Source organism: Pezoporus wallicus, unplaced genomic scaffold (genome assembly GCF_028554395.1).
Source record: "Pezoporus wallicus isolate ANWC-B61680 ecotype Strahan unplaced genomic scaffold, APGP_CSIRO_Pwel_v1 contig_10810, whole genome shotgun sequence".
Classification (NCBI taxonomy): Eukaryota; Metazoa; Chordata; class Aves; order Psittaciformes; family Psittacidae; genus Pezoporus; species Pezoporus wallicus.
The window spans coordinates 134330-159009 of NW_026642731.1; the positions used below are offsets into that span (position 1 = coordinate 134330).

The following is a 24680-nucleotide window of genomic DNA, read 5'->3' on the forward strand; positions in this document are numbered from 1 at the left end:
GCCGCATGACCAAAGTAGCATGAAATGCTTGTTCACAAACTTGAAAGAACCAGGATGCAGTTTGAGATTTAGTCTGCCCCTTGCAGAGTGGGTAGGATAATTGTTGAGAAGGCAGAGACCAGAAACTCTTAAGACTATCCCCTCATTAGATAGGATATCCTGGTCTTTAATGAAGATTTCTGCTTTTGGTGATACATTCACAGAATAAAATACAATTTGCAGGATCTGGTGTATATCGATTTGGGTACAGTGGAATCTCTAAGCTGCATAAGCTGTTGACTTCTTTGAGTGGTCTGCATGCTCTGGATTTTGTATTTCTAAATCCAATTGAGAATCGAGTCTGCAGAAAGTGTCTTTCGTGTCTGACACACAGCAGCTCAGGTTCTGATGGCTTCTGCTCTCTGACAGGTACCAGAACTTGGACATCAGCAGTTCTAGCTAAAAAGATAAAATAGCCAGAATTAAAGGAGATACTGAGGAAACTGAGTGATAAAACACATAGAGTTCAGCACTTAGCACAGTGCTCAGTGTTTAGCAATCTTCTGTGGCCTGTTTCTCAGGCAGGCTGAGAGATCAACAGTTTCCACCTGACAGTAATGTTATGCCAAGTGAAAACAAAAGATAAAAGATTGCTTAATGTAGAACAGGGGTAAAGACTTCAAGATGGTGCTGAAGTTTTAAGTTCTTTCTACACTGGAAGACACCTAATGGGATACTTTAATGTTTAATGATTTACCAAAATCTCAAGGGTTATTTCCTTAAGAAAATGCAGCACTGCAAATATCTTTCAATGTCTAGCAATAACTGTCACAGGAGACACTAACATCAGGACCTCTTAACTAAAGGTGACATTAAAAACAAACCTGATGCATCTTGCTCAGGGTATTGGAGCAAGAGTAGCCTAATTACATAGCTCCCCTATTTAAATTGGTTGCCAAGAGATTGTGCAGAAATGTAGACCACTGGTGACTTAAGACCTATATAACGTATTCAATCAGTGTGCATTTTGCAGCTAAATTCACCTGAATGTTGAAATTGAGGCATTTGCTGTTTAACTAGAAGAGGAGTGTGTTATGTCTTCAGAAAATTGTAGACACCAGCAAATCCTTGGGTGTAGATGTACCAACTGGCCTATGCAGAACATGGCAGGGGAGAAAAGACTAATTTTAATTATGATGCTGGTGTGTTAGTTTCAGATAAGCACCAGTTTAAGAATGAGCAGGTGATGTACAGATTTCGCTATGATGATGGAACATACAAGCCAAGGAGTGAATTGGAAGACATCATGTCCAAGGTTTGTATTATTATTCTTATTTGGAACCTTGTGATTTGTATCAGAAGAGTTTGCTCCACCTCTGAATGTCAATGTCCTGTTGTACAGGAGATCCCTAATGCTGTTAGTCTTTGTTGCATTAAGCTATCCATCCTAATGCCATAGGAGACATTCACTCTAGGGAGAGGAAGCAGAGCTTGGCAATAATACAGTCATGACTGCACACAAGACTGCTGATTACAATCCTAATATAGTAAGAAAAGGTCTAAAAAAGAAAGCAGTAGGCTATAATACAGCATGTCTGCTGAAAATCTGGGCATTATGGTTCAGGCAGATAGAAGAGATCAATATGTAACTGCTGTTCCTGATAATTGTATGTCAGATGTGTTCTGTTGATCCCATATCTATCCGCATACCTTTTAATAAATTGGATTTTTTCTTCTGGACATTAGTTCATGGGTTAATTGTGAGGAGGGATTAATGGAAAAATGTTGGAATGGAGGTGATTAGAGATAAAAACATTTTTTTTTTTTTGGCTTCTGCAGGCAGGAAAGTAGAAAGAATGTTTGACAGAAGATAACGGAGCTGTTTTGAAAAACAGTTAATCAATAGATAATTCCAGCTGAGTAGAGACATCAGTGTCCAGGTTTTGCTAGCTTTAGCTAGTCAGTGTTTCTTTGAAAAGGAAAAAACTGATAATACCGTGCATCTTTCCTTCTTCAGGGTGTGAGGCTCTACTGCCGACTACACTGCCTATATACTCCAGTGGTAAAGTAAGTTCATCTTCATGATCCTTTTGTATATGTTACCAGGCTTTGCTAAAAGGACACCATGTTACTATTAAAATCTTTCTTCTGTCTTACTATAAACAGTAAGTTTCTGGATTTTCTTGGCTCTTTTACTACCCTTCTATTGACACAGTTTAGATCTGTAGTTGTACTTCTGCTAGAAAATGTTGGAACTGGGTTCTGGGAGAGTGAATGGCCGGTGTTAATAGTCTTCCTGACACTTGCTTCCTCTGTCAGTTCACCAGAGCTGTTAGCATGGCACTAGGTTATTTGTTTTCTCTGGTATTTTCTGTGAGTTGAAGTGGGTGAGATTAGTAAGTGACTACTGATTCAGGGCAGATTGTGCGGTGTGATTGTAGCTGCTGTATTGTTTGGGTTATAGGAAATGTAAACAGATGCTAAAGTGATGTAAACAGATTCCAGTGTGATTCAAGGCACCATAAACAAACAAAAACCATTCTCAAGTGAAATAAAACCTGAAGCTGTCATTTGGAAAACCCCTGAAAATTCTGGGTGGAATCTTCAGAATTTGGCTATAAAAATAAATGCGGAAGACTGATATAATCTGCAAGCACTAGTTAACTGTCCTCCCAGATCCCAGGAGGTGCTTTCAAATGTTGTTGCCTCATTGTGACATCAGATGAACTTTTCTGGCCTATAATGGAAACTACCCTAAACCATCTCTGTGTTCTGTTCAGCTGTTTATGACTGAAAATTAGGCGTTTTCACTTAAAATAACTTAATTTTTACATACAAAAAACTGATGAGGAAAAAGAAAAACCCTCTTGTGGGCATGGCTGGAGTCCCACATTCAACAAAACTGACCTCTTGTCCCTGATTTGTACAATTGTTTCACTGAGCATTGTCATGCTAAAAGGAGCTGCAAAGATAGTTACAGTTCATCAGTTATAAATTTGCCTAATTAGATCTCTTTTCTCCCCCAGAATAGCTGTCCTATAATAGTAGAGATTTCAGTTAGCCTGAAGAATATGGAGAGAGCAGGAAAGCCTGATGCAGCTTTGGTAGGCAAAATGGTTATGCATATGCATGAGTGTATTTGCACATACACATCTTGCCCCTTGAGATGGCAATTCACATGCAGAGTAGGAATAATGGTAAGTGAAGCTCAAAAACATTTTCCTGCCCTCAGGTTACCTACAAACTGAAAGGGTTGTAGTCTTATGTTTTAGGGAATCAGCAAGGACAAAGTAACTGCCATAGGCCTGTCCTGTGGTGTTTTATCAGTGTGCTATTTTTGTAATAGAATCCCAGCTGGAGAATCTTCTCATATCAGGATTAATCTTTGTTAGTGACAGCATGAATCTAAACTGTGTATGACCAGTGAAAAATAGCAGACTTTCAGAAGTTTGAGGATCCGTCTGGATAGACTTAACGTACTCGGTATGTTTAGGCTCTTCTTGCCACTGTTCTCTTTCCTACTCACTCTTCCTTTTATCTCCCTGTGAGAGAACCGAATCTCCTAGGCTGTCATCCTTTCATATCTTCCTGACATGTCTTTTTGCCTCTGACAAGCCTAATGTTAACCTGAAGAGCTAACTTTTAGCCAAGTTACTTGTGCCAAGCTTACACTTTCTGCTGTGCCTTTGGACCACTGCTTTATCTGTCATTTTTGGACTGCTGATCCCTGCAACCTTGCTAAGCAAGGTTGATGAGGCTGATTTTTCTGGTGCGACCATCCTTCTAGTAAATCAGCAGACCTACTTGGAGTAGCAGGTGCATGGGCCAAGAGGATCTGGAGGAATCATAAAGTTCAAAATTCAGTTATTTTATTGGCAACCTTGGGATGTACTTTTGCTTAGTTGTCTTCCCTGGAAACGTGAGAGTTTCTGCATAGCTTTTGTCTTTATAATTTTCTTTAGGTAAACTCTGACACTGATGTACTTTGAGGACAAGAGAACAGATCCCATAGGAAACAAAGCTACTTTGGGGATTGGTACAGAAAAAGTAAAACATTTTGAAAGATCTTAGATGCAAAGAAGGTTCTGAATGTCTCTGGTCTACTTCAGAGAAGTTGTGAGGATGGAAGAACTTCCTCCCACTTACACATGTGATGGACAATACTTCACAGCATAGATGGGCCAGACCCTGTGAAGAATATTATATTCCTCTAATTCCTGTGAGGCAGCAAGGTTCTGCCAAAGTTTTGGTGGTTCCCACATCTGTATTTGGCTGTTCACCTGTAGCTCGTGGTTCTGGATGATCTAGGATCCATGCTCTGCTCTTGCTCAGGCTAGATTGAAATGGGGGGGAAAGGTCAGTGAACTAATGTTGAAATATTTATCCTGCAAAGCATTTAACTAGAAGCAGCGAAAGACTGGGCCTTGGACCAAGATCCTGATGCCAGCTTATTCAGAACTTTAGCCCTATGTCAGCATCTCTGTGAAAATGTTGGGAGCTGCTTCTCACAATCTGGAACCCCCTTCTCATTAGTACTCAGTATTTTAATGCTTTTTCTTTATTGTTCTGCATTTCAAAGCACGTTTTCTCAAGATAAGAGTGTGAGAGGGAAAAATTGCGCAGAAAACTCCCACAGTGTTGTGCTGGGTTTAGCACATTACTGGAAGAGAAGTCAAAAAATGTGTGTAAGCACTGTGAGGAAAGCTTTTGTTCTGAGGACACAGATTTCTGGAAATGTTGTCGTGGGTTTTCTGTTTTGTTTTTTTCCAAGTTCTGAAACTCCTGCTTCCCTTTCTAATTTCTCACACCCTGCATTCTGCAAACACATAGGCATCTCTAGCGCTGGTATTCACAAAAGCCAGTCACAACATATTTGTATCTGTAGGTGATTGGTAAAGGACATGAGTAGGATGAATTTTAGATGGTGGTTTGATGTTAGAAATTTAGAAAAAAGGAAATACCAAGTCATGTGGTGCTAATGAAAGAGGCTGATTTGACAGAACTGAAGAATGAAGTCTTCCCTTGAGCTGCTGTATAGATACATCCGGCCTATAAAACAGTCACAGTGGCTGTGAAAGCTTCTTTCCGCAGCCATGCCAGTGGACTTCAAGCTTGAAATAGAAGGACCACCTCCAAGGGTGAGAGAGGAATTAATTCTTCATGGTGTATTCAGCATTTGGCCTCGCTACTGAGACTCTCAACAAGAGGGAACCAATTAATGCAAATTAATTGTGGTAATGGCTTTTGTGATATGCAACTAGGAACTGGATCAAGACCACTAAACTTGTTTCACACGAGCCAATAAACAGCCTTAAAGTGGAAAGAGCTTTTCATTCTCTCATGAGCCTGGATTAAATCCAGTGACCTGGAGGTGAAAGGTGCTAGAGCCCAATGTCCGGAGCCACACAGTCCTTATATTTGTATCAAAAAATTCTTTACAAGTATTTTATGAAAGGCTAAAACCATCAATTATCTCCATGGCTCTGAGAAGAGGAATGGAAGAAAACGGCAAACAGCAACAAGTCACAATAGGGTTTCTTTTCCTTATTTCAGGAACAGTGCTGCTCTCTACAAAGGCAATGTATGAGATGGTGCAAGTTGTGTTACAAGGCATGAATACAACACGTTTTATTTACAATGGCTGAAATTATGTAACGCCATAAACGCACACTGTGTATTCTGTGTCTGGCCTCTGATATTTTGCTAAAGGAAGTAAAACGTGAACAGGTGAGAATCAGTAGGCTGAAGGGTGCTCAATTCATTGAGCCCAACAAAAAGAGGACCAGAGACAATATATAGGGTCACCATCTATGAATATATTGATGAGTAAACACTAGAGAAGAATTGTTTAAGCTTACAGATGAGGCTGGCATTGAGCCAATAAGTGTAAGCAGGACACAAACAGACTTAGGGTAGAAACTAGAAGATGACTTTCAGGTAGAAGAACATGACTTTCAACAGAGCCAGTGGTGGCAATATTCTGACCTGAGTTAAAGCAGCAGTTCAGTACGTGTGTGAAAAGCATGTCCTGGCTGCCTCTGGCAGGAGTTATGAGCTCATTGAAGATGGCTTGAAACAACACCTAGAGAAATTTGAAATAACACTGCTCTGTATTGATCTGAAATACATTCCTCATTCAAGTTGTTAGAAAAGTTTAAAAGCTGGGCTTTTCTTCTAAAGGATATCTGTTTCTTATTCATTAATATGTGGCTGAGAGTCTCATTTTTTCCCCATCTACAGTTCTTCTTTCCTCAACTTAATGGTAGTAGGTTACAACAGAATGTGGAGGTTTAGAGTGTAAAAGAAATGTTTACCTTTTGTCCTGATTTTCCCTGAATTTTCTTTCTTAGAGACCGTGACTACCACCTAAAGACCTACAAATCGGTAATCCCTGCAAGTAAACTAGTGGATTGGCTTATTGCACAGGTAAGAATGTTAAGATTCTGCTGTCTTTGACAAGGAGCTTAATTCATCAGTTCCATTTAAAAGTAAATAAACCACATTTATCTAGAAAATATTACAACAAAAGTAAACATAATCTGATTCTTTGAACTTGCGCTTTCTGTTATTGTTCATTTGGTGAAAACTTGGTGTTTGCCAGCATAAAAAGGAAGAAAGTTCTTTGTTAGCCTTAGGAGTGGTGAACTGGCTGTTCTTGGGGATCTTTCCTACTTCTTGTGATTTTTGGAAGACATTTAAAGCAATGTTGATCTCATTTAATGCAGTATAGGTGTGGTACGATTTTAATGGAAAATGAATCTAGAGTTTACACCAACAACTGCACCGTTGTCTTTAGATGTAGTTGCTCCACCTTTATCTTGTCATTACAGAGATGAGCCTCTAGCTTGGGAAATGAAAAATTCAGCTTTGATTGTCTAAGGCAGTCTGAAGGGAGAGCGTGCCGTGTTGATCACCGTCAGTCAGGGGCAGGTTCTGTCTTACACGTGGATGCTCTGATTCACAGTCACACTAAGTTCTGTACTGCCAAGATGACATAAAGGGAGAGTGGTTTGAATGATAATCAGGCCTCTCACAAGGGATGTTGTCCTTCAGAACTGTTTCCTGCAATTGCGTTTGACATCCCCCTACATTAAGAAGATTGATATGATTTAAGGTTGTTCTATGCCACATAACTGAATGAGAATGGCGTAGTCAATTGTTTTCCTGTTAAGAGCACAAAGGAGAGCAAAGATATTAGTATTAAGGTTGCCACATCAGTTACATGTAATTTAAATGGGTCTTCTTCATGGAAAGCTGAGGGGGAAGGGGGGAAGTTTGCTTTGGCCAAAGAAGAGAGATGTAATCAGGCCAATTTGGCCAATATAATACTTAATCGTAGAGCTGCAGGCTGTAGAGAGACTCGGATAGCAAAGTAAAACATCAGCTCTTGGTCAGGAAAAAAGGCAGCTCATTTCCCTCTCTGTTTTCCTTCATTTCTCTTTGCAGTTTAAACTATAAATGTCACCGAGAGCCCTCCCTAATAAGAAAAACTTTTTTCATTTCCTTGAACCTTTATAAATACCCATAAACTGAACAGAGCAAAAGACTAAGAACCATTTTATAGTCAAAGAAATGATGTCAGTTGTATTTTGTACCTTGATCCTCCTACCTGGAAATTGTTGGTTATTGTACTTCTGACGAGATGAGTTGGGTCCTCAGCGAAGCTTACTCATGTGTATGTTTGAACAGCTGTATTCAAATGTGATATATGTTATTATCCCCTGTGTACTGTATGCACTCAAAGTTCAGGACTGGATAGGCATGAGGAGCTCTGTAATGAAACAGCAGTGCATTTGTGGCTCTTTGGATATCAGGGGTCTGCAGGAGCTGAGCATCTCTGACTGCTGGGTTTATTAGTAAGTACCCTGTGATATGCTAGCACAGATTATTCACTACAAGGGAGTCTTTGCATGTGAGAGAGGAAGGTCAAGTGATTTCCTAATGACTTTGAGATTTAATACCAAATTTGATTGATGTCTTTTTATTGCTTATAGCTCTTAACAATAGCTGAATCCTACTGTAGTTACCTCTGTAGTATGTGTTAGGCTGACTGTGCATGAGACACTAAAATAAGCATGAAATATGATGATAGAAGAAAGCACATATGAGCATAACTGCTGACTGGAGATGACACAAAGTCGAATCTTGGAAAACATTGCTAGAGTTCTTCACAGGCAATACTTTAGTGACCCTTTGAATGTAACAAGGATAAAAGGAGAAATATCTGATACATATATCCATGGATTTAGACTGAAAGTGTCTGTGAATTATATTATAGTCGCTACATGCATTTAGATGTAATCCTTAAGGGGAAGGGCTTCATTCTGTCATTGATTCTGGACCCTTTCAAACTCATTTTACAACCTGATCTTTCTTTCACTGCCAATAGGCTGAGAACAAAATGGAACAGAGATCTCACAAATGTCAGAGCTCTGGTACTTCACAGAATCTTAGGTGCTACTGAGAGTGCACTAAAAGACTGTACTGCCACAATTGCAACACTTTTATCATCTGGTTGAAGATTTATACCCAGACCTCCAGAAGTGAACTGTGGTAAAACATGACCAGTTGAATCCCCAGTCCTCACTCTAAGAAACTTAAAATGGCAATGTTATGAAAGGTAGAATGGAAGTAAAGGGACAAATGCACTGTAGAAACCTGCTGGTAATATTCTTTAGGACTTTTGCTCTAGTGGGTGTCTTGCCTCTTTCTGTTGATCCATCCTTCCATCCACTTGTTTTTTTTCTATTGCAGTATATATGGCACCTCTGTGCATTGCATTACCTTAGGCTTCCTTCCAAGTGGGAAGGAGCACTTTATAATCTTGAAACTCCTTTTCCATGATGTCAACAAAATATTACAGTGTATTTTGGCTGCTGTTCTTATCTGTGTGCATCTGTTTTGTTTTCTCCTACATGTGGGTTGTAAACAATCTAGGTCAGAGATCATCTTAATTGCTGGGCTTATACATCTCAAAACAATCAACCATGGACCATGATTAGGGCTTTAGATATCTTATAATTACCAGAACTAGACAACAATAATAACAATAGTAATGGTTGCTGTAGTAATAGTAATAATAATAATGTGCTCTGGACTGTGGTACTGACTGTAAACTATGTACTTCTACTGACTCAAATTCAGGGATTGTATTTGAATAAACCCAAATTACCTTGTCAAAACAAGTATATATGGTTTCACATTCCATTTCTGTATGGAAAAGTTACAAGACACATTCTGTCAAGATTATTGATTGTAAGTGGTTCTTTTTTCTTAAGATTTTTTTACTGGTTTTATTGTATTTGGACAAATTGCCACATAACATACGGGTGAGCTGAAATGATCTACTTTAAGTTGTATTTTATAACTAGAGAATGTTGTTTTGCTAGGGGAACGTTTTAAGGCCAAGTTAACATCATCAGGAGCAGCCAAATAAAGTCTGGTTTAGAGCCTTCCTACACAAAGACTTCTTTGCCAATAAAAAAAGTAAATTCCTAAAACCTAAGAGAGTAACATTAGGAGGCATTTCTCTTCCAGTTTATTTAAGTTGAAAGAGTAAATGAGATTTTTAAATCCAAGCCTCTATAAAATAAACTACCCTTTTATCCCATAAAGTAACAGAAAGTGAGTGTTGAAAAGGAGGACTTACAAAGACTTGAAATTAGTTTATAGTAAAAGTTTAAACTTAAGGTTTATTAAAGCCCTTTCCTTGGCTGTCCTTGTGCAATCATCTAATCATGCACTTCCTCCAGAACTGCCTTGGTTTTTTGTCCTGCCAAGTCAACATTTAGTTCTTAATTTGTAATCATGCCTCTCAGAAACTCTCTTCAAGAAGAGCCAGTAGTGCTGCAGATTGGCAAGAGCCGACCCTATTTTATCCTGTATTTAAATAGTATCTTTACACCATAGCAATGTTCTTTGCCAGTATTTGCCTGTCAAACAGCTACTGATCTCCTTAGTAGGACCTAAGTGGGAGCGGCGTTCTACTGACAAGAACAGAGGGCTCTTGGTCTGCAAGATGGTTTGCGTAAAACAGTGTCAGTGCACTGCAATTCTGCTAGAGCTTCAGGTATCTAGTTCTTCAGGTGGAGGGGGAAAAGGAAGGTGACAGGGTGTGATACTTGTGTAGGATAGAGCTTCTGATTTAGTAGGACTGACAGTATTATGCTGAAATTGCTCCTCTGCCAAAGCAGCAGGTCCCCTGCCTGCTGGAATGAGCTGACCTACTGCTCTTAGTGAGATAGCAGATTCCAGGTTCTCCTGTGCCCGTCTGAGGACTGGGAAGCAGGTAAACCTGCATCAAATGACCAGTATTAAGAGTGTTTTTCATCTGGGTAACACCCATAGTACCTGCTGTTTTTTACCAGCACTATTTAGAACTTACATCTCTGCCTATAAAGTGCAACCAGCATGTTTGTAAAGTCATCGCTGGTTGCAAATTGGCAGACACATAGATAAAACCAGGTGTTTCTTCTGTTTACCTGAGTTGTAGATGGAAACCTTCATGCTGCAATTTCAGGGAAATTTGTAAATTTGGAAGTCACCTTTGGTACCTGTTTTGCAATACTGCAGACAGGGCTGCAGATAGTGGGAAACTGAAGCCTTTGTTCTTAGGTCTGCTGTGTAAGAAAAGAATGCCACTGCAGCTTTAACCGGCCTGACCTTTGGAGTTCACATAGGCTGGGTTTACTCAGGTTTTTCTCCCTTTGGTTGAGTACAGATAAGATCTCTCAACTTCTCACTCTAAGAATGAGTTTTATTGTCTGTGGCAAATGGGTCCTAAAGTGCAACACTATGACTGCAAATAAAAAGTCTTTAAATTGAGATAACTTTATGTCCCACTGTGGGTTAAACAGCTACTTTCCAGAGTCCTGGTCTTTGTCCTCCTAGTTCCTGTAGGAGGCAAGAGATGCTATATATAGAAATGAATGAGATTTGGGCAACGGGGTAGCTCTTTCAATTTCTTGCTGTTGTTCCCTACAAGGAGCATCCTGCTAATTTCAGAGCCGCAAGCTATGTGGTGGGGAAGGGGAATAATTTTGCTTAGGAAGTCATTCTGAGATGTAATATTTATCCTCTTGTTTCTAGGGAGACTGTCAGACTCGGGAGGAAGCTGTCGCACTGGGTGTTGGACTCTGCAATAATGGCTTCATGCATCATGGTAATGCATCAATATTACTTCCCACAGCCAATTAAAGGAGCTTTTACTTCAGTCAGATTAGCTGACTGTCTGAAAATCCCTTTCTATAGGCTGTGCCATACATGCTGATATGTACACAACTGCAGGCATCCCAGCAGGTCCTTCTAAAAAGCAGTCTTACAGCTTACGAAATGTCTAAACCTACCTTCCTGAGTGAATGCCTTTGCTAATCTTTATGATGAGCCTGAAGTGATTAGACAAGCTAGAAGAGGTATGCTTTTTCACTGCATCTATTTCAGAGCCATCAGAAAGCCAAGTATTGTCCTGAAATATCACCAAGAAACATCAGGTACAAAGTAAAATCACCTATTTCTTGCCACTTGGACCACAAGCACAATCCTCACTGCTGAATCTCTGAAGCTTCCAAATCTGAAGTGCCAAATTGCCACGGTAGACATCATACATCCTCAGTGATGTTGCTGCTAAACTGGGGAAGTAAACAGACCACATCTGTATCAGTATCAAATAACACATACAAAATCCTAATAGTAAAACGTAGTTTGTCCAATAAAGCATTCAGTGGTAAAGAACTTTGTCACACTTTCAGAATTTTATAGTTCTTATTTCCTTCTTGATTCCTTTTTAGGTTGAAAAGCCTCAGTTTATTTAGCCATCTCACTTACCTTTAAACAGCCATTTTACCCTTCTTTGCTCCTTTTTTAGTTTTACCATATTCATTTTGCCATGGAAAAGGAGCATAAGGTTTCAAGTAGCATCTTTCATCCAAGAGGATCTTTTGCATTTTATATGCATTCTATGTGCCATGGAGGTCAGACATTGTATCCTGAGCTACTATGCACTGTGAAGAAAAGTATACCCCTGAAGCACAGTAGTAACTAAGAAATACAGAGCTGGATAGATGGGTAGGGGTGCATCTGGTCTTTGTTCTGTAAAGACTGGGGAAATATTTATGACTTCCTTTAACTACTTTTTTGTTTCTCTCTTTCTCTGTGTAAATGCATGTATGTATTTCATATATATTGTTTCCAGTCCTGGAGAAAAGTGAATTTAAGGATGAATCCTTATATTTCCGCTTTTATGCTGATGAGGAGATGGAAGGCACCAGTTCCAAAAGCAAACAATTACGTAATGACTTCAAGCTTGTGGAAAACATCCTGGGAAAGAGTCTTCTGGTAAGAAATATGTTATGTAAACCTTGATGTTTCTGTGAAACTGGTGGTGTTTTATATTAGAGGAGAATGAGAAGGAAAATTATGATAGAATCAAATTAAAATGGGGAATTGCACCTATGGGTAGATCTTTCTTCACTGCATGAATGGTAATTCTTGAGCTACCTTACTGTAGAGCTCTGACTTCTGCAGCTTTGACTTTCCCTGCTGGGCAGACTACATAGTTTATTCTAGTAGCAAGGAAAATTTGTAGGTTGCAGGCTCTCTTCTGTAGCGTGTAACCATCCTACAGCACTGCCTGGGAGCTTTGGATTTATGGCTCACACACAAACATACAAATGCATGTAAGTTCCTGCCTATTTCTGCTAGGTTCCAAGAAAAGAGACTCACAGATACAACTACTTCATCTAGCTCACAGCCCAACCCCTTTCTGTTATCATGAATCCCTTGAGAGAGCCTGGAAGTGAGCTGGAAGCTGGAGATGTTGTCCTAGCAGGCACCACAGTGTTGGGATGGTAGAGGAGAAAGAAATGGGCACTGCTGTCTTGGGAGAGGTCTGACATCACATTTAAACACCATTACATGTGAAGTAGATTCAGATGCAAGTTAAAAGACTGGTAATCACACAGCTATTTCAGGGCATCATTGTCTCAGTGGTATGAATAATATAGATAGATACTTGGATCAGGTGTCAGCTTTACTTTGTTTATGGAAACCATTTTCCAACAATACTGTTCTTTATGTTCACACTTTTGCAACATTACTGTTATCTCCAGATTTCCACCTCACTGAATGTCATCAAATTCCTTACTGCACTGGGATTATTTTAACGCTAATTGGATTTGGTAGTTGGATGGGTACAGACTCTGTTATGAGATCCCCGTTTACTGCCAGTGGCTCCAGGCCCACATTTTCCTCCCTTTGAACACTGGGAGAATTTAGGAGCAGGATAAAAACTGGGGTCAGAAACTAGAAAAGCAGAATTGTTGGAATAGATCCAGAGGTCCACTATATGGGCAAATTTTTCCTATGGTTCACACAGACTTCACTGCCTCATGTTGTCTTGTCTCCCAGGAGACCAATGGCCAGAAGTAGTATTTAACACACCATGGTCCCTCCAAATTATCCCTCTCTGCATCCAGTGCCAGAGACTGGAGTGTCAAGTTAATATGATTATCCAACAACTCTCCACAAGGATAAAGGGAAGCAGTTACAATTTGTGGGGCTTTTTAATTGTGATTTGCAAAGCACTCCAAAATCAGTTTTGTGTAAATTGGTGAAACTGCCATTTTTCAGGTATTTTCCACCTTATCGAGGCAAGAGCTTGAGGAAACAGATTGTCTTTTTTCTGTCAGTTCAAGGCACTCCTGTTGAAATGCCAAAACTCAGTGATGATATATTAGCTGTGAAATGAGGGATTGAAAGGTTCTTTATTCTTTTCTGTTAATGTAATAATCATTTATTACTAGTCACTAAAGAGACAGAACAAACGAGCACATGGACTACTTACTAGTGATTAATTGTAATCGCTAATTTGTCCATCCATGCTTTGGTAACTGAAATATTTGCAACAGGAATAATTTTAGTATTACTGTTATTGTAGTTCTGGAGTGCATCAGTCAGCCCCTGTCACAGTACAGTCCCATCTCGAAAAGTAAATGATCTGAAATCAACAGCACATGCTGAGAAAGGAATCTCCTCCTTAGAGGACACAGATTTTTGTCCAGTGAGCAGTAGTCACACTGAAGTTGAGTGCCCTCACGTTCACAAATAAATCAGCCATCCCCTGAATGTCTGTGAAGACCCTATGCAATCAGGTCATTACACTCACCCACAAAAGAAATGTGCCTGACTTCTGGTTTATTGTGTGTTTAGCAACTACAAGCAGCAGGAATCATGAGGCTTTGCAGTCTGTGGAACATCACTACTTGCCTCTTAATGCTCATTGGTCCTTCCCATCCCCTGGTCCCACCATAGGAAGTTTAATGGAATTTCTTCAGTACTGGCTTTTGAAACATGCTTTTCTACTGCTACAAAATCCTAACTGTTTAATGGATAGCTTCCCCCATCCCTTCATCCAAGTTTATTACAGGAGAGGTTGCTCTTGAAAACAGGAAAGAACAGAAACCTTGGCAAATACGGCAACAGAAATGCCAAGGGAAAAAATGCTTTCACTCTGAAAAAATGCACTTTAAACAAAATTTAGTAATTACTTATTTGTGCAATTGTTTCTCATTGAAGGAAATAAATCTTGACAAACTGAAAAAATATACAGCATTCTTTGCATAGCTTGAAGAGAATTTGGATTTTGGATTGCCTCCAAGCATTGGGACTTGGTTACTGCAGTGTTCTGTTAACTTGTGCTCAGCACCTCTCCTTGTCCGTCCAAGCCAACCACGGTGCGAAATAAAGCTGGTAGCTTGGAGCTCAGTGTCACACATGGAGACCTGCCCATGGAGATGGGCCTCACTCGCACTTGCCCAAGAGGTTTAATGCCCACGCAATGCTAGAGTCCCCAGCAAACTCCAGTTTATCATTTATATTATCTCCAAGGAAAATTTCCAGCAATTTCTAGAGATTATGATTTTTAGATAGTAGGCAGCATTATCATTTAAATTCATGTCCTTTCCAGTTTAAACCAGCTAATTCAATAAACATGGCATTCACCTTAAAATTCTTATGAAAGTGTAGAATTAATTGCTCCTGATCATAAATATAGTAATTTGTATTACTCAAATAAAGCCATACTTAATAAAAATCTCTTCTGTTTTTAATAATTCTAGGACAATTACTTTTGTATTGTGCCAATATGAAATTGCCCAACTCTGCAAAATCTCAGCAAAACTGAGCTTTCCCTTTGTTCTTCATTGTACTAGCATCCCCCAGTCTGTTGCAGCTTGGGAATTCAAATCATTGATTTTTAAAACACCCCTGGGAAAAGAACCACTAATAAGAGCCCATCCTCTAGGGATTCCTGGTCTCCCAGGGAGACAGGCTGGCCAGGCAGTCATGAGAAGCATCCATCATCCAGGTGTATGTGGCCAGATAAGGGCTTTGAGTGGATTCAGACACTAAAAATTACAGTGAACTCTGAAGTGAAAAACATTCTTTAGGCTGTAACTCTTCCACTGTTCAGAATGAGTGGTTCAATTTCAGTGCCCAATTTCAAAGTTTACAAACCAGAAGAAACTTTGAGTTGTTTTGTATATATTAAGCCTGTTTTGCAGATGTGCCAAGCATACGTTTAAAGCTAAGAGCAGTAGGAGTGGCTCTGGATTCTGCAGCTTCTCGCTGGGAAGGAATACTGTCTTTTCAGATTTTGTTTTAGTGCCCCAGAGCTGTGGAGCTTTTGGAAGACTGGGGAGACTGGGACAGCCTGGGCAGGAAAACAGCTCTCTTCAAATGAATGCTGTTGAGGGCCACAGAAACCTCATCAGTTTAGTGAAGCATCCAGATGTGATGTTATCTGTTACCTGAGAAGTCACTGCGCCTTAGGAAATTCTTAACCAGCTCAGACTCTTCAGGTGTGTCCAACAGAGAAGAGTTTATACTGGAGAGCTGTAGGGGAAGACTGTGAGAGGAGGATGTGTGTCCTGGACCCTAGTTTGGGAAATGGTGGTTGATCTGCCTGTGCTGCCTCTTGCTGCTGTCCCCAAGAGTGTAGGCTGAGGGTTCCTGCCTCTGTATGATACAGGTATAATAGACCATAGCTCTCTGCACAGCTTGTTGTCGTGTCCTCACCCCCAGTTCTCTTTGAGTATGTCCTGACTACGTGTGCTCTCTGGATTTGATTAACCATGCTTATTTTTCATATGGTCTCATTTTTTTAGCATGGTTGTATTTCAAGATGAAACAGCTGCTGCCTTACATTGAAAAAAACTGATTGGATTTCAGGGGCACAGAAATAATTCTTGTAGATGGCAAGTTAGTTAATTGCTTTAGATTCCTTAGGGATGAATGGAGTTCAGCTGTGGAATGGCAAGGTATGACTTCTTCATAATAAAGAATGAATCATAGCCTCCTCCAGGTATTGCATATTGAATATTATCCATAGTCTACCTTTACATAAGCGAGTGTCCCCAGCACACGAGTGCTGCTGGTATACAAAATATGAGATTTCTTTCTTTACTACATGGTGATAAAGTTCCTGATGTTGATGCATTTGGGGTTTCTTAAAAGTATTTTGGTTCTTTGCTTTCGAACAACACATTTTTGCAGTACTAATGAACAGAGAAAGGTAGGTTATTAAAAATGATAGCATATTAAAGACCTTCATGCATAGCAGTGGTAGCTGTACCCAAGAGACCTTGTCACTTTGTGTAGCTGCTGGCTTCTGAAGTTTGGCAAATCAAAGCCTCTGATTTTTTCAGTATCTTTTCACATATGATTTCAAAATCCAGCAAGAGAAACCAAACAGTCCCTTCAAATGTAACATGAGAAATGGGGGGCAGAACTAGAAATTCCCTACATAATCCCTAATGGGAAGTGATACAAGTACATTTGGGCTTGAAGCTCAATAATCTAGCCAGTGATAACCAGATTTTCTAAGCTGTCCTTTTATTAAACATGCATAAATAGCATTGTTTCTGAAAATATTTAGGTAGAGCTATCTAAGAATGGAAAACTTCTCTTTCAGTCTTTTTACTTTCCTGTCCATCACTTAATCTCAGCATCATCTGATGAGGATTTTTCCCTGCACATATCCTGTCATGCATTGTTTTAACACAGCTGTATGGCTCCTGCTGGAAAGGATGGCTCTAGTTCTCTTTTTTTCTAAGGCGAACTCCAGCAAAAGGACAAAGCTTATGAACTGCTGGCATTGACTTGCATAGAAAAGGGACAGTATTTTAAATTAGTGTAGGAATCATCAGAATCAAGGGAATAATTCGCAGTAATTTTTTCCCCAGTGGCATGTTAGATCATAGATAGCCTTATTTTGCCTTTTAACTCACTTCTAATTTATCAGATGGTTCTTAAATGGTTTCACTTGTCCATTTACCCAGGGCCAGGCTTGCTTTGCTTTGGTTTGATTTTTTGCAATGAGAAGTGAGTCATTCAGCTTTTTTTCCCTTGTTAACAAACCACGAAGAAAAGGACAAGGGAAACCTGCATTTGCCATGATTGATAGGGTTTTAAAAACTATTTATAAGGCAGGTCTGTGTGACCTCAGTGCACATAAGAGGAAGCAGATTCTCAGCAGCAAGAGCTACCAAGTCTCCTGTCAACCATAAAAGGTGCAAACTGAGCACAGGCCGTAAGTCTCGTTTTTCCCCTAACACAAATCTCCTGTGTCTGCTCTTCTGGGGAGGGACCTACAGATGTCAGAAGTTGTTCTCTCACTGGTCACCCAGAATTTTAGCCTGACTACAATGATGTACATTTATGCAGTAGTTAGTATTATCTATAATAGGCCTGAGATCCCCAATTTCTCTGAAGCTGATAGCTGAGAAGGAATCACAGATCATTCCTTACTGGGTATGTGGGATGTATTTTAAAAAATAAATAAGTGATTACAGTCTGATCTGTAACTACATTCACCAGTGGAAAATACTGAATATTGATGAGTTCTGTAATCTAAAAGTGAAAGATCTAATGACAAACGAAGGGCTAGAAGTTAAACCCAAATTCAGTTTCTAAGAGAAGAGTTAATTAACCATTGAAACAAACTCTCAAGGGCAGGAATAGATTCTTCACTTCTTAAAGACTGCAGGTTGTAATTTGGTAACTCTGGAAATTCTGCTTTAGTACAGAAAGGGCTCAATGCAGAAATAACTCAATTAGATTTTATGGTTCATATTATGTAGGAGATAGACCAAAAGACCTAGTAGTCCCTTTTGGCCTTTAGATGTACAAGTCTGTGTCAATCATGGCTTGCAATGAAAAGTCCAATTTCTCATCTCCCTCCTTATCTGTTCAGCTAACTCAGTAGTTATGAAGCATTACCTTGTGCTTTTTTAAAGATTTTACCAGAAGAGGATGACTATGGGTTTGACATAGAAGAAAAGAACAAAGCAATTGTGGTGAAGTCAGTTCGCCGTGGGTCTTCTGCAGAGGTAAGACCTGACATTTATTAGTGTTTTGGGTTTGGTACCCAAGAATATTTCAATGCTTCAAAAAGGTACAAAACCATCCTGTGAAAGTCTGATTTGTTTTAATAATAGCTAATAGAAAATAGGGTGTCTTCTACAATTTCTGTGGTAATAAACTGTTTCTGTAAACTGCCAAGTGATTTGGTATATCAGGGTGACTTGCTGAGTGTTTTTCGTAAGTGACAGGATGACAGCAGTATGGGTGTGATGGTCACATACCTCAGGTTCATTAAGAACTTAAATTTGAGGAGAGAGACTAACAGTCTTTAATCTTAGGCACACACTGTCTAATCTTTCTTAGGCTGGTGAGTTACATCCCAGCAGAGCAGCAGATTTTTATTTGAAAGCTGCTAGTTTGTGGGGTTTAATATGGGACTTTGTACCTCATACACGCATGGATTTGCTATGATTGTGTCTGCAGATAGGTATCCTGTATGCACCAGCACTAAGTTACAAATATAAAGATGTCACCCCCAGGTAGAATGGTTGCAGGTATGCAAAGAGTTTAACTAATTACACATATGTTATAAGTGCAGGAGCTACGTTGGGAATATCAGACCTAGAACATAATGATTTCAGAAATGTATATAGTAATTATTACTTTATAATAAACTTATCCAAGTAAGTAAATGCAATTAGTAGGAATATTTCCATTGAATTATAAACCAAAGTTTTTCAAATTCTATCTTAACTTAAAATCTCTATTGCTAGAGTAAGCACTTAAAGCAGTTTTTTACCACTGCTTTAGAACAGGTTACATATGTGACTAGGTATAGATTGGGTCTGCATGGGTGAAAAAGATATCCTTGGCTCCCTGTACCTAAGCTGTAAGTTGTGGGAAGTCACACTTCCGTATCTCACAGGTCATCACAGCCACTTATAGTCCTCTATTCTTTAGCCTGTCCATGCACCCACCCCCTTTTAATAGGCTCCTATTAAAAAAACTATAGCAAAGGAGTACAAAGATGCACCCATTGCAAAGTCAGATGTATCTGTGGAGTGACGTATTTATTCAGATGTTGGTGAAATCTCTTTGTTACCTGTAAATGCAGAAAACTTTAGGGTGACTGACAAAGGATTTAATGAACCAACGTTGTATGTACAGTATTCCATATGACAGTAATCCTAGAAACAGCCGTAAGTAGAGAACTGTTGAACCTTGGAGCTTGAATGTTCAGAGGTGCTGCCAGTGATCCCAGGTTTTCCGTGGTTTTGTTCCATTGCAGATGGCTGGCCTGCAGACAGGAAGAAAAATTTATTCCGTCAATGAGGACTTGATATTCCTACGCCCATTTTCAGAAGTGGAAACCATCCTGAACCAGTCCTTCAGCTCCCGAAGGCCGCTTAGGCTTCTGGTAGCCACCAAATCAAAAGAGTAAGTGCCAAGATGGGCAGAAAGAGAAGATGATCTAGAAACATCAGTTACAAAATAGCTCTTCTACTGCTGATAGTGAAAACTCTGTGAACGTTTTCCGGTGCAGAAGCTGCTCAAGAAGAAAACAGATGACATGAATGAAAGGTTGTTTTTAATGATGAGCTTTGTGCTTCTAGAAGAGGTTGGGATGTATTTTCTGTTGTATTTGCTGTTAACTTCTGGCTTCCTTGTGCTCAAACAGAACTGAAGCACAAGGATTATCATTATGTCTCAGGTGTGAAGCTTCTCAGACAAAAAGCAATTTCTACGCCATTAAAGCTTGGCTTATTTTTGGATGACTCTAATGATATCAACCCTTACAGTTTTTCAGTCCATTATCTTAAAATAAGGCTTTGACCTGTTAATCACTTGAGCATTATTAGATTCTGTAATCCCAGAATTTGCCATAGAATTGAATGTCTCAATCAGCACTTGATGCTGAATTCTAGTCCAGAAGGTCTTGTCCAGTCTATTTTTATTTTTTAATGGAAGAGATGCTCAGCTGGTGTAAGTCAGCACAGCTGCCCTGAAATTTCTGTCTAGAAATGGAAGTGCATATAAATAGCACAGAAAGTCTCTGTCCTGTGTACTCACAGAATTAATACATTTGGAAGTGCCAAATTTTAATTAACAAAGAGAATCTCCCATCTGCCTTGGGGAACAACGATGGAGCTGGATGATTTCTTCAGGTCTATTTATTTGTTACTTATTTGTAAACTATGTGGGTGCTTTATTTAACCACAGACATGGTTGTGAATGCTGGGAAAAGATGCTGTTAGAGCTGCCCAGAGCTCTGGCAGCCTAACTGAAAATGCTGCATTCTTTTCTCCTTTATTTACCTGTAGGATTATTAAAATCCCAGATTGTCCTGAAGCACTTTGCTTTCAGATACGGGGAGCAGCACCACCATATGTTCATGCGGTAGGAAGAGGTAAGTGGAAAGGCTGTCATACAGTTAAGCTTGGAGTACAGCTAAATCTATACAGATGTCTATATAGAATCATAGAATCATAGATTAGTTAGGGTTGGAAAGGACCTTAAGATCATCCAGTTCCAACCCCCCTGCTGTGGGCAGGGACACCTTACGCTAAATCATATTACCCAAGGCCTCGTCCAGCCTGGTCTTGAACACTGCCAGGGATGGAGCATTCACAACCTCCCTGGGCAACCCATTCCAGTGCCTCACCACTCTAACAGGAAAGAATTTCCTTCTTATATCCAGACTAAACTTGCCCTGTTTAAGTTTGAGCCCGTTACCCCTTGTCCTTTCACTACAGTCCCTAATGAAGAGTCCCTCTCCAGCATCCCTATAGCCCCCCTTCAGATACTGGAAGGCTGCTATGAGGTCTCCATGCAGCCTTCTCTTCTCCAGGCTGAACAGCCCCAACTTCCTCAGCCTGTCTTCATACTGGAGGTGCTCCAGCCCCCTGATCATCCTTGTGGCCCTTCTCTGGACTGGTTCCAACAGTTCCATGTCCTTTTTATGTTGAGGACACCAGAACTGCACACAACACTCCAGGTGAGGTCTCACAAGAGCAGAGGGGCAGGATCACCTCCTTCCACCTGCTGGTCATGCTCCTTTTGATGCAGCCCAGGATACAGTTGCTTTCTGGGCTGCAAGCGCACACTGAAGACGGTTCATGTTCATTTTCTCATCAATCAACACTCCCAAGTCCTTCTCCGCAGGGCTGCTCTGAATCTCTTCTCTGCCCAACCTGTAGCTGTGCCTGGGATTGCTCCGACCCAGGTGTAGGACCTTGCACTTGGCATGGTTAAACTTCATGAGGTTGGCATCAGCCCGCCTCACAAGCGTGTCGAGGTCCCTCTGGATGGCATTCCTTCCCTCCAGGGTATCAACCGAACCACACAGCTTGGTGTCATTGGCAAACTTGCTGAGGGCGCACTCAATCCCACTGTCCATGTCAGTGACGAAGATGTTGAACAAGATCGGTCCCAACACTGATCCCTGAGGGACACCACTCGTTATTGGTCTCCAGCCGGACATTGAGCCATTGACCACAACTCTTTGTGTGCAGCCATCCAGCCGGTTCTTTGTCCACCGAGTGGTCCATCCATCAAATTGATGTCTCTCCAATTTAGAGACAAGGATGTCGTGTGGGACAGTGTCGAACGCTTTGCACAAGTCCAGGTAGATGACTTCTGCTTCTCTACCCCTGTCCATCACTTCTGTAGCCCGATCATAGAAGGCCACCAAATTGGTCAGGCAGAATTTCCCCTTAGTGAAGCCATGCTGGCTGTCACCAGCCACCTTGTTTTTCATGTGCCTTAGCATGCCTTCCAGGAGAATCTGCTCCAAGATGTTGCCAGGCACAGAGGTGAGACTGACTGCTCTGTAGTTCCTCGGGTCATCCATTTTCCCCTTCTTGAAAATGGGGGTTATATTCCCCTTTTCCCAGTCATCAGCAACTTCACCTGACTGCCATGATTTCTCAAATATGATGGCCAGTGTCTTAGCAACTTCATTTGCCAGCTCCTTCAGGACCCGCAGATGGATCTCATCAGGACCCACAGACTTGTGCACATTCAGATTTTTAAGATGGTCTCAAACCAGTTCCTCTCCTACAGTGGGCCTAGGGTCTTCATTCTCACAGTCCCTGCATCTGCCTTCCAGGACTTGGGTGCTGTGGTCAGAGCCTTTGCCAGTGAAGACCGAGGCAAAGAAGCCATTCAGAACCTCAGCCTTCTCCAAATCCTGTGTAGGCAGTTCTGAGAGCTTCCTGAGGGGGCCTACGTTCTCCCTAGTCTGTTTTTTATTTGCTATGTACCTGTAGAATCCCTTCCTGTTATCTTTAATACCTCTAGCTAAGTTTAATTCTAACTGGGCCTTAGCTTTCCTAACCTGGTCCCTAGCTTCCCGGACAACATCCCTGTACTCTTCCCATGCCACTGTCCTTGCTTTCACTTATTATAAGCCTCTCTTTTCCTTCTAATTTTCCTCAGCAGCTCCTTATCCACCCAAGGAGGTCTCCTGGCCCTCCTGCTGCACTTCCTTCTGGTTGGGATGCAACACTCCTGAGCTTGTAGCAGGTGATCCTTCAATATTAACCAAGAGTCTTGGGCCCCCCTGCCCTCTAGGGCTATATCCCATGGAACCTTCGTAAGCAGGATCCTGAAGAGGCCAAAGTCTGCTTTTTGAAGTCCATGGCAGTGAGCTTGCTGCACGCTCTTCTCACTGTCCTGAGGATCTCAAATTCGAGCATCTCGTGATCGCTGCATCCAGGGCTGCCCTGGAAAGTCACATTTCCAACGAGCCCTTCCCTGTTGGTGAGCACGAGGTCCAGCACGGCACCTCTCCTTGTCGGCTCCTCTATTACTTGCAGAAGGAATTTGTCTTCTACACAATCGAGGAACCTCCTGGATTGCTTGTGCCGGGCCGTACCGTCCTTCCAACAGATGTCAGGGTGGTTGAAGTCACCCATGAGGACAAGGGCCTGCAAGCGTGAGGCTTTTCCTATCTGTCTATGGAGGGCTTCATCCACAGGTTCTCCTTGATCAGGTGGTCTGTAACAGATCCCCACAGTAATGTCTCCCATAGCTATATTCCCTTTAACCCTGACCCACAAACTCTCTGTGGACTGCTCACCTGTCCCCAGACAGAGTTCCATGCTCATATCAAAGTGTGTGTGTGTGTGTGTGTATGTATGTATCTCAATCAAGACAGATCCAGGTTTCATTGTCAAACTTGTTCTAAACTTCTGATAATTTAATGCCTGTAAAGACAAGGGGAGCCCCTGTCACAGGGAAGGACTGCACTCGTATAAAACCACAGAACAGCAAATTCCTGCCTCAAAGTTCTTATCATCGAAATACAGTGTAAGGGAATGGTATCATTATTATGAGCTGAGTGTTGGGTCACTAATCCCATCAACACAAAACTAGGCATAACTTAATTCTGCAGTAGAAGAAACTTGGTGATTCTGCAATCCACAGTAGTGTGGAAAGACTCTTGGGAAAGCATTATCACTTGAGCTCTTGCAAGCTGGAAACATGCTTGCTGAGTGAACGTAACCTTGTTTCTTCTAAGACTACTAAGGTGCAACTTTACAGCCCCAGGGAATGACAATGTAAAACTGAGGTGGCTAAGAAAAAGTGGAGGTGTAATGGTGCTTCCTCAGTGGTTTTGCTTGTGGTCAGGGAGAGTTTGGATCACTGTAGCTCTGAATATGCTGTGGGATCATCAGGTTGGTAGACAGATCATGTTTCTTAGTGGACATCAAAATATAATACAATAAAAGACTTCAAGACTGTTACCTTTACATTGGCTTATACTGTTGTAAGTTACCAGTGTAAGGTAGAGGGGAACTGCTTTCCTCAGTCTTTTGAAAAGGACAAAACAGTTTGACTGAGATATTTGGTACTTCTGTAACTGAAATGTGAACTGAGCTACAAATAAAGCACAGCTCTTACCTTTATTTTCAGCAGATGTACATTATATGACCTTTCAGACACTTCCTTTCTTCAGAACAAATACATACATCTAGATACGTGCAGTTAGTAAACAGGCAGCAGGCAACCCAGGTGCAAGAAACGATGTTCCCAGGGCAACATATTTATTACACTTTTTCATACCAGCACCTCTAACTACTTTTTACAAGCTGAAGAGTGCAAACTGGAAGCACCAGCTGGAAAGATTCTCCTTGTTCAGGATTTTGCTGGCAAAAGAAAAACTGCATTTGGAATAAACTTGCAGGAATTTTAAATGATGGTGCCTTAATAAAATTAATCACCTTAACTGTAGATCTCAAGGAGATCGATTTTGGCCTGAGACTTGTACACATGAGTCTGGACTAAATCCTTTGAAGTTGGTTATTGCACTCTGGACATACTCTAGCTTTATGTATATCATA

The 24680-nt window shown here is 40.8% G+C and overlaps 1 protein-coding gene across 3 annotated transcripts in view; it reads left to right on the forward strand.

Moving 5' to 3' along the window:
* Positions 1 to 24680, forward strand: part of PREX1 (phosphatidylinositol-3,4,5-trisphosphate dependent Rac exchange factor 1) — a 150814-nt gene that overhangs the window by 102926 nt on the left and 23208 nt on the right. For all 3 annotated transcript variants that reach the window (XM_057432139.1, XM_057432140.1, XM_057432142.1), the window contains exons 12-19: positions 1191 to 1294; positions 1997 to 2046; positions 6330 to 6405; positions 11068 to 11140; positions 12170 to 12312; positions 18270 to 18362; positions 19625 to 19773; positions 20658 to 20743. In XM_057432139.1, coding sequence (XP_057288122.1) covers positions 1191 to 1294; positions 1997 to 2046; positions 6330 to 6405; positions 11068 to 11140; positions 12170 to 12312; positions 18270 to 18362; positions 19625 to 19773; positions 20658 to 20743 — 774 coding nt within the window. The remainder of the gene's footprint in view (positions 1 to 1190; positions 1295 to 1996; positions 2047 to 6329; positions 6406 to 11067; positions 11141 to 12169; positions 12313 to 18269; positions 18363 to 19624; positions 19774 to 20657; positions 20744 to 24680) is intronic.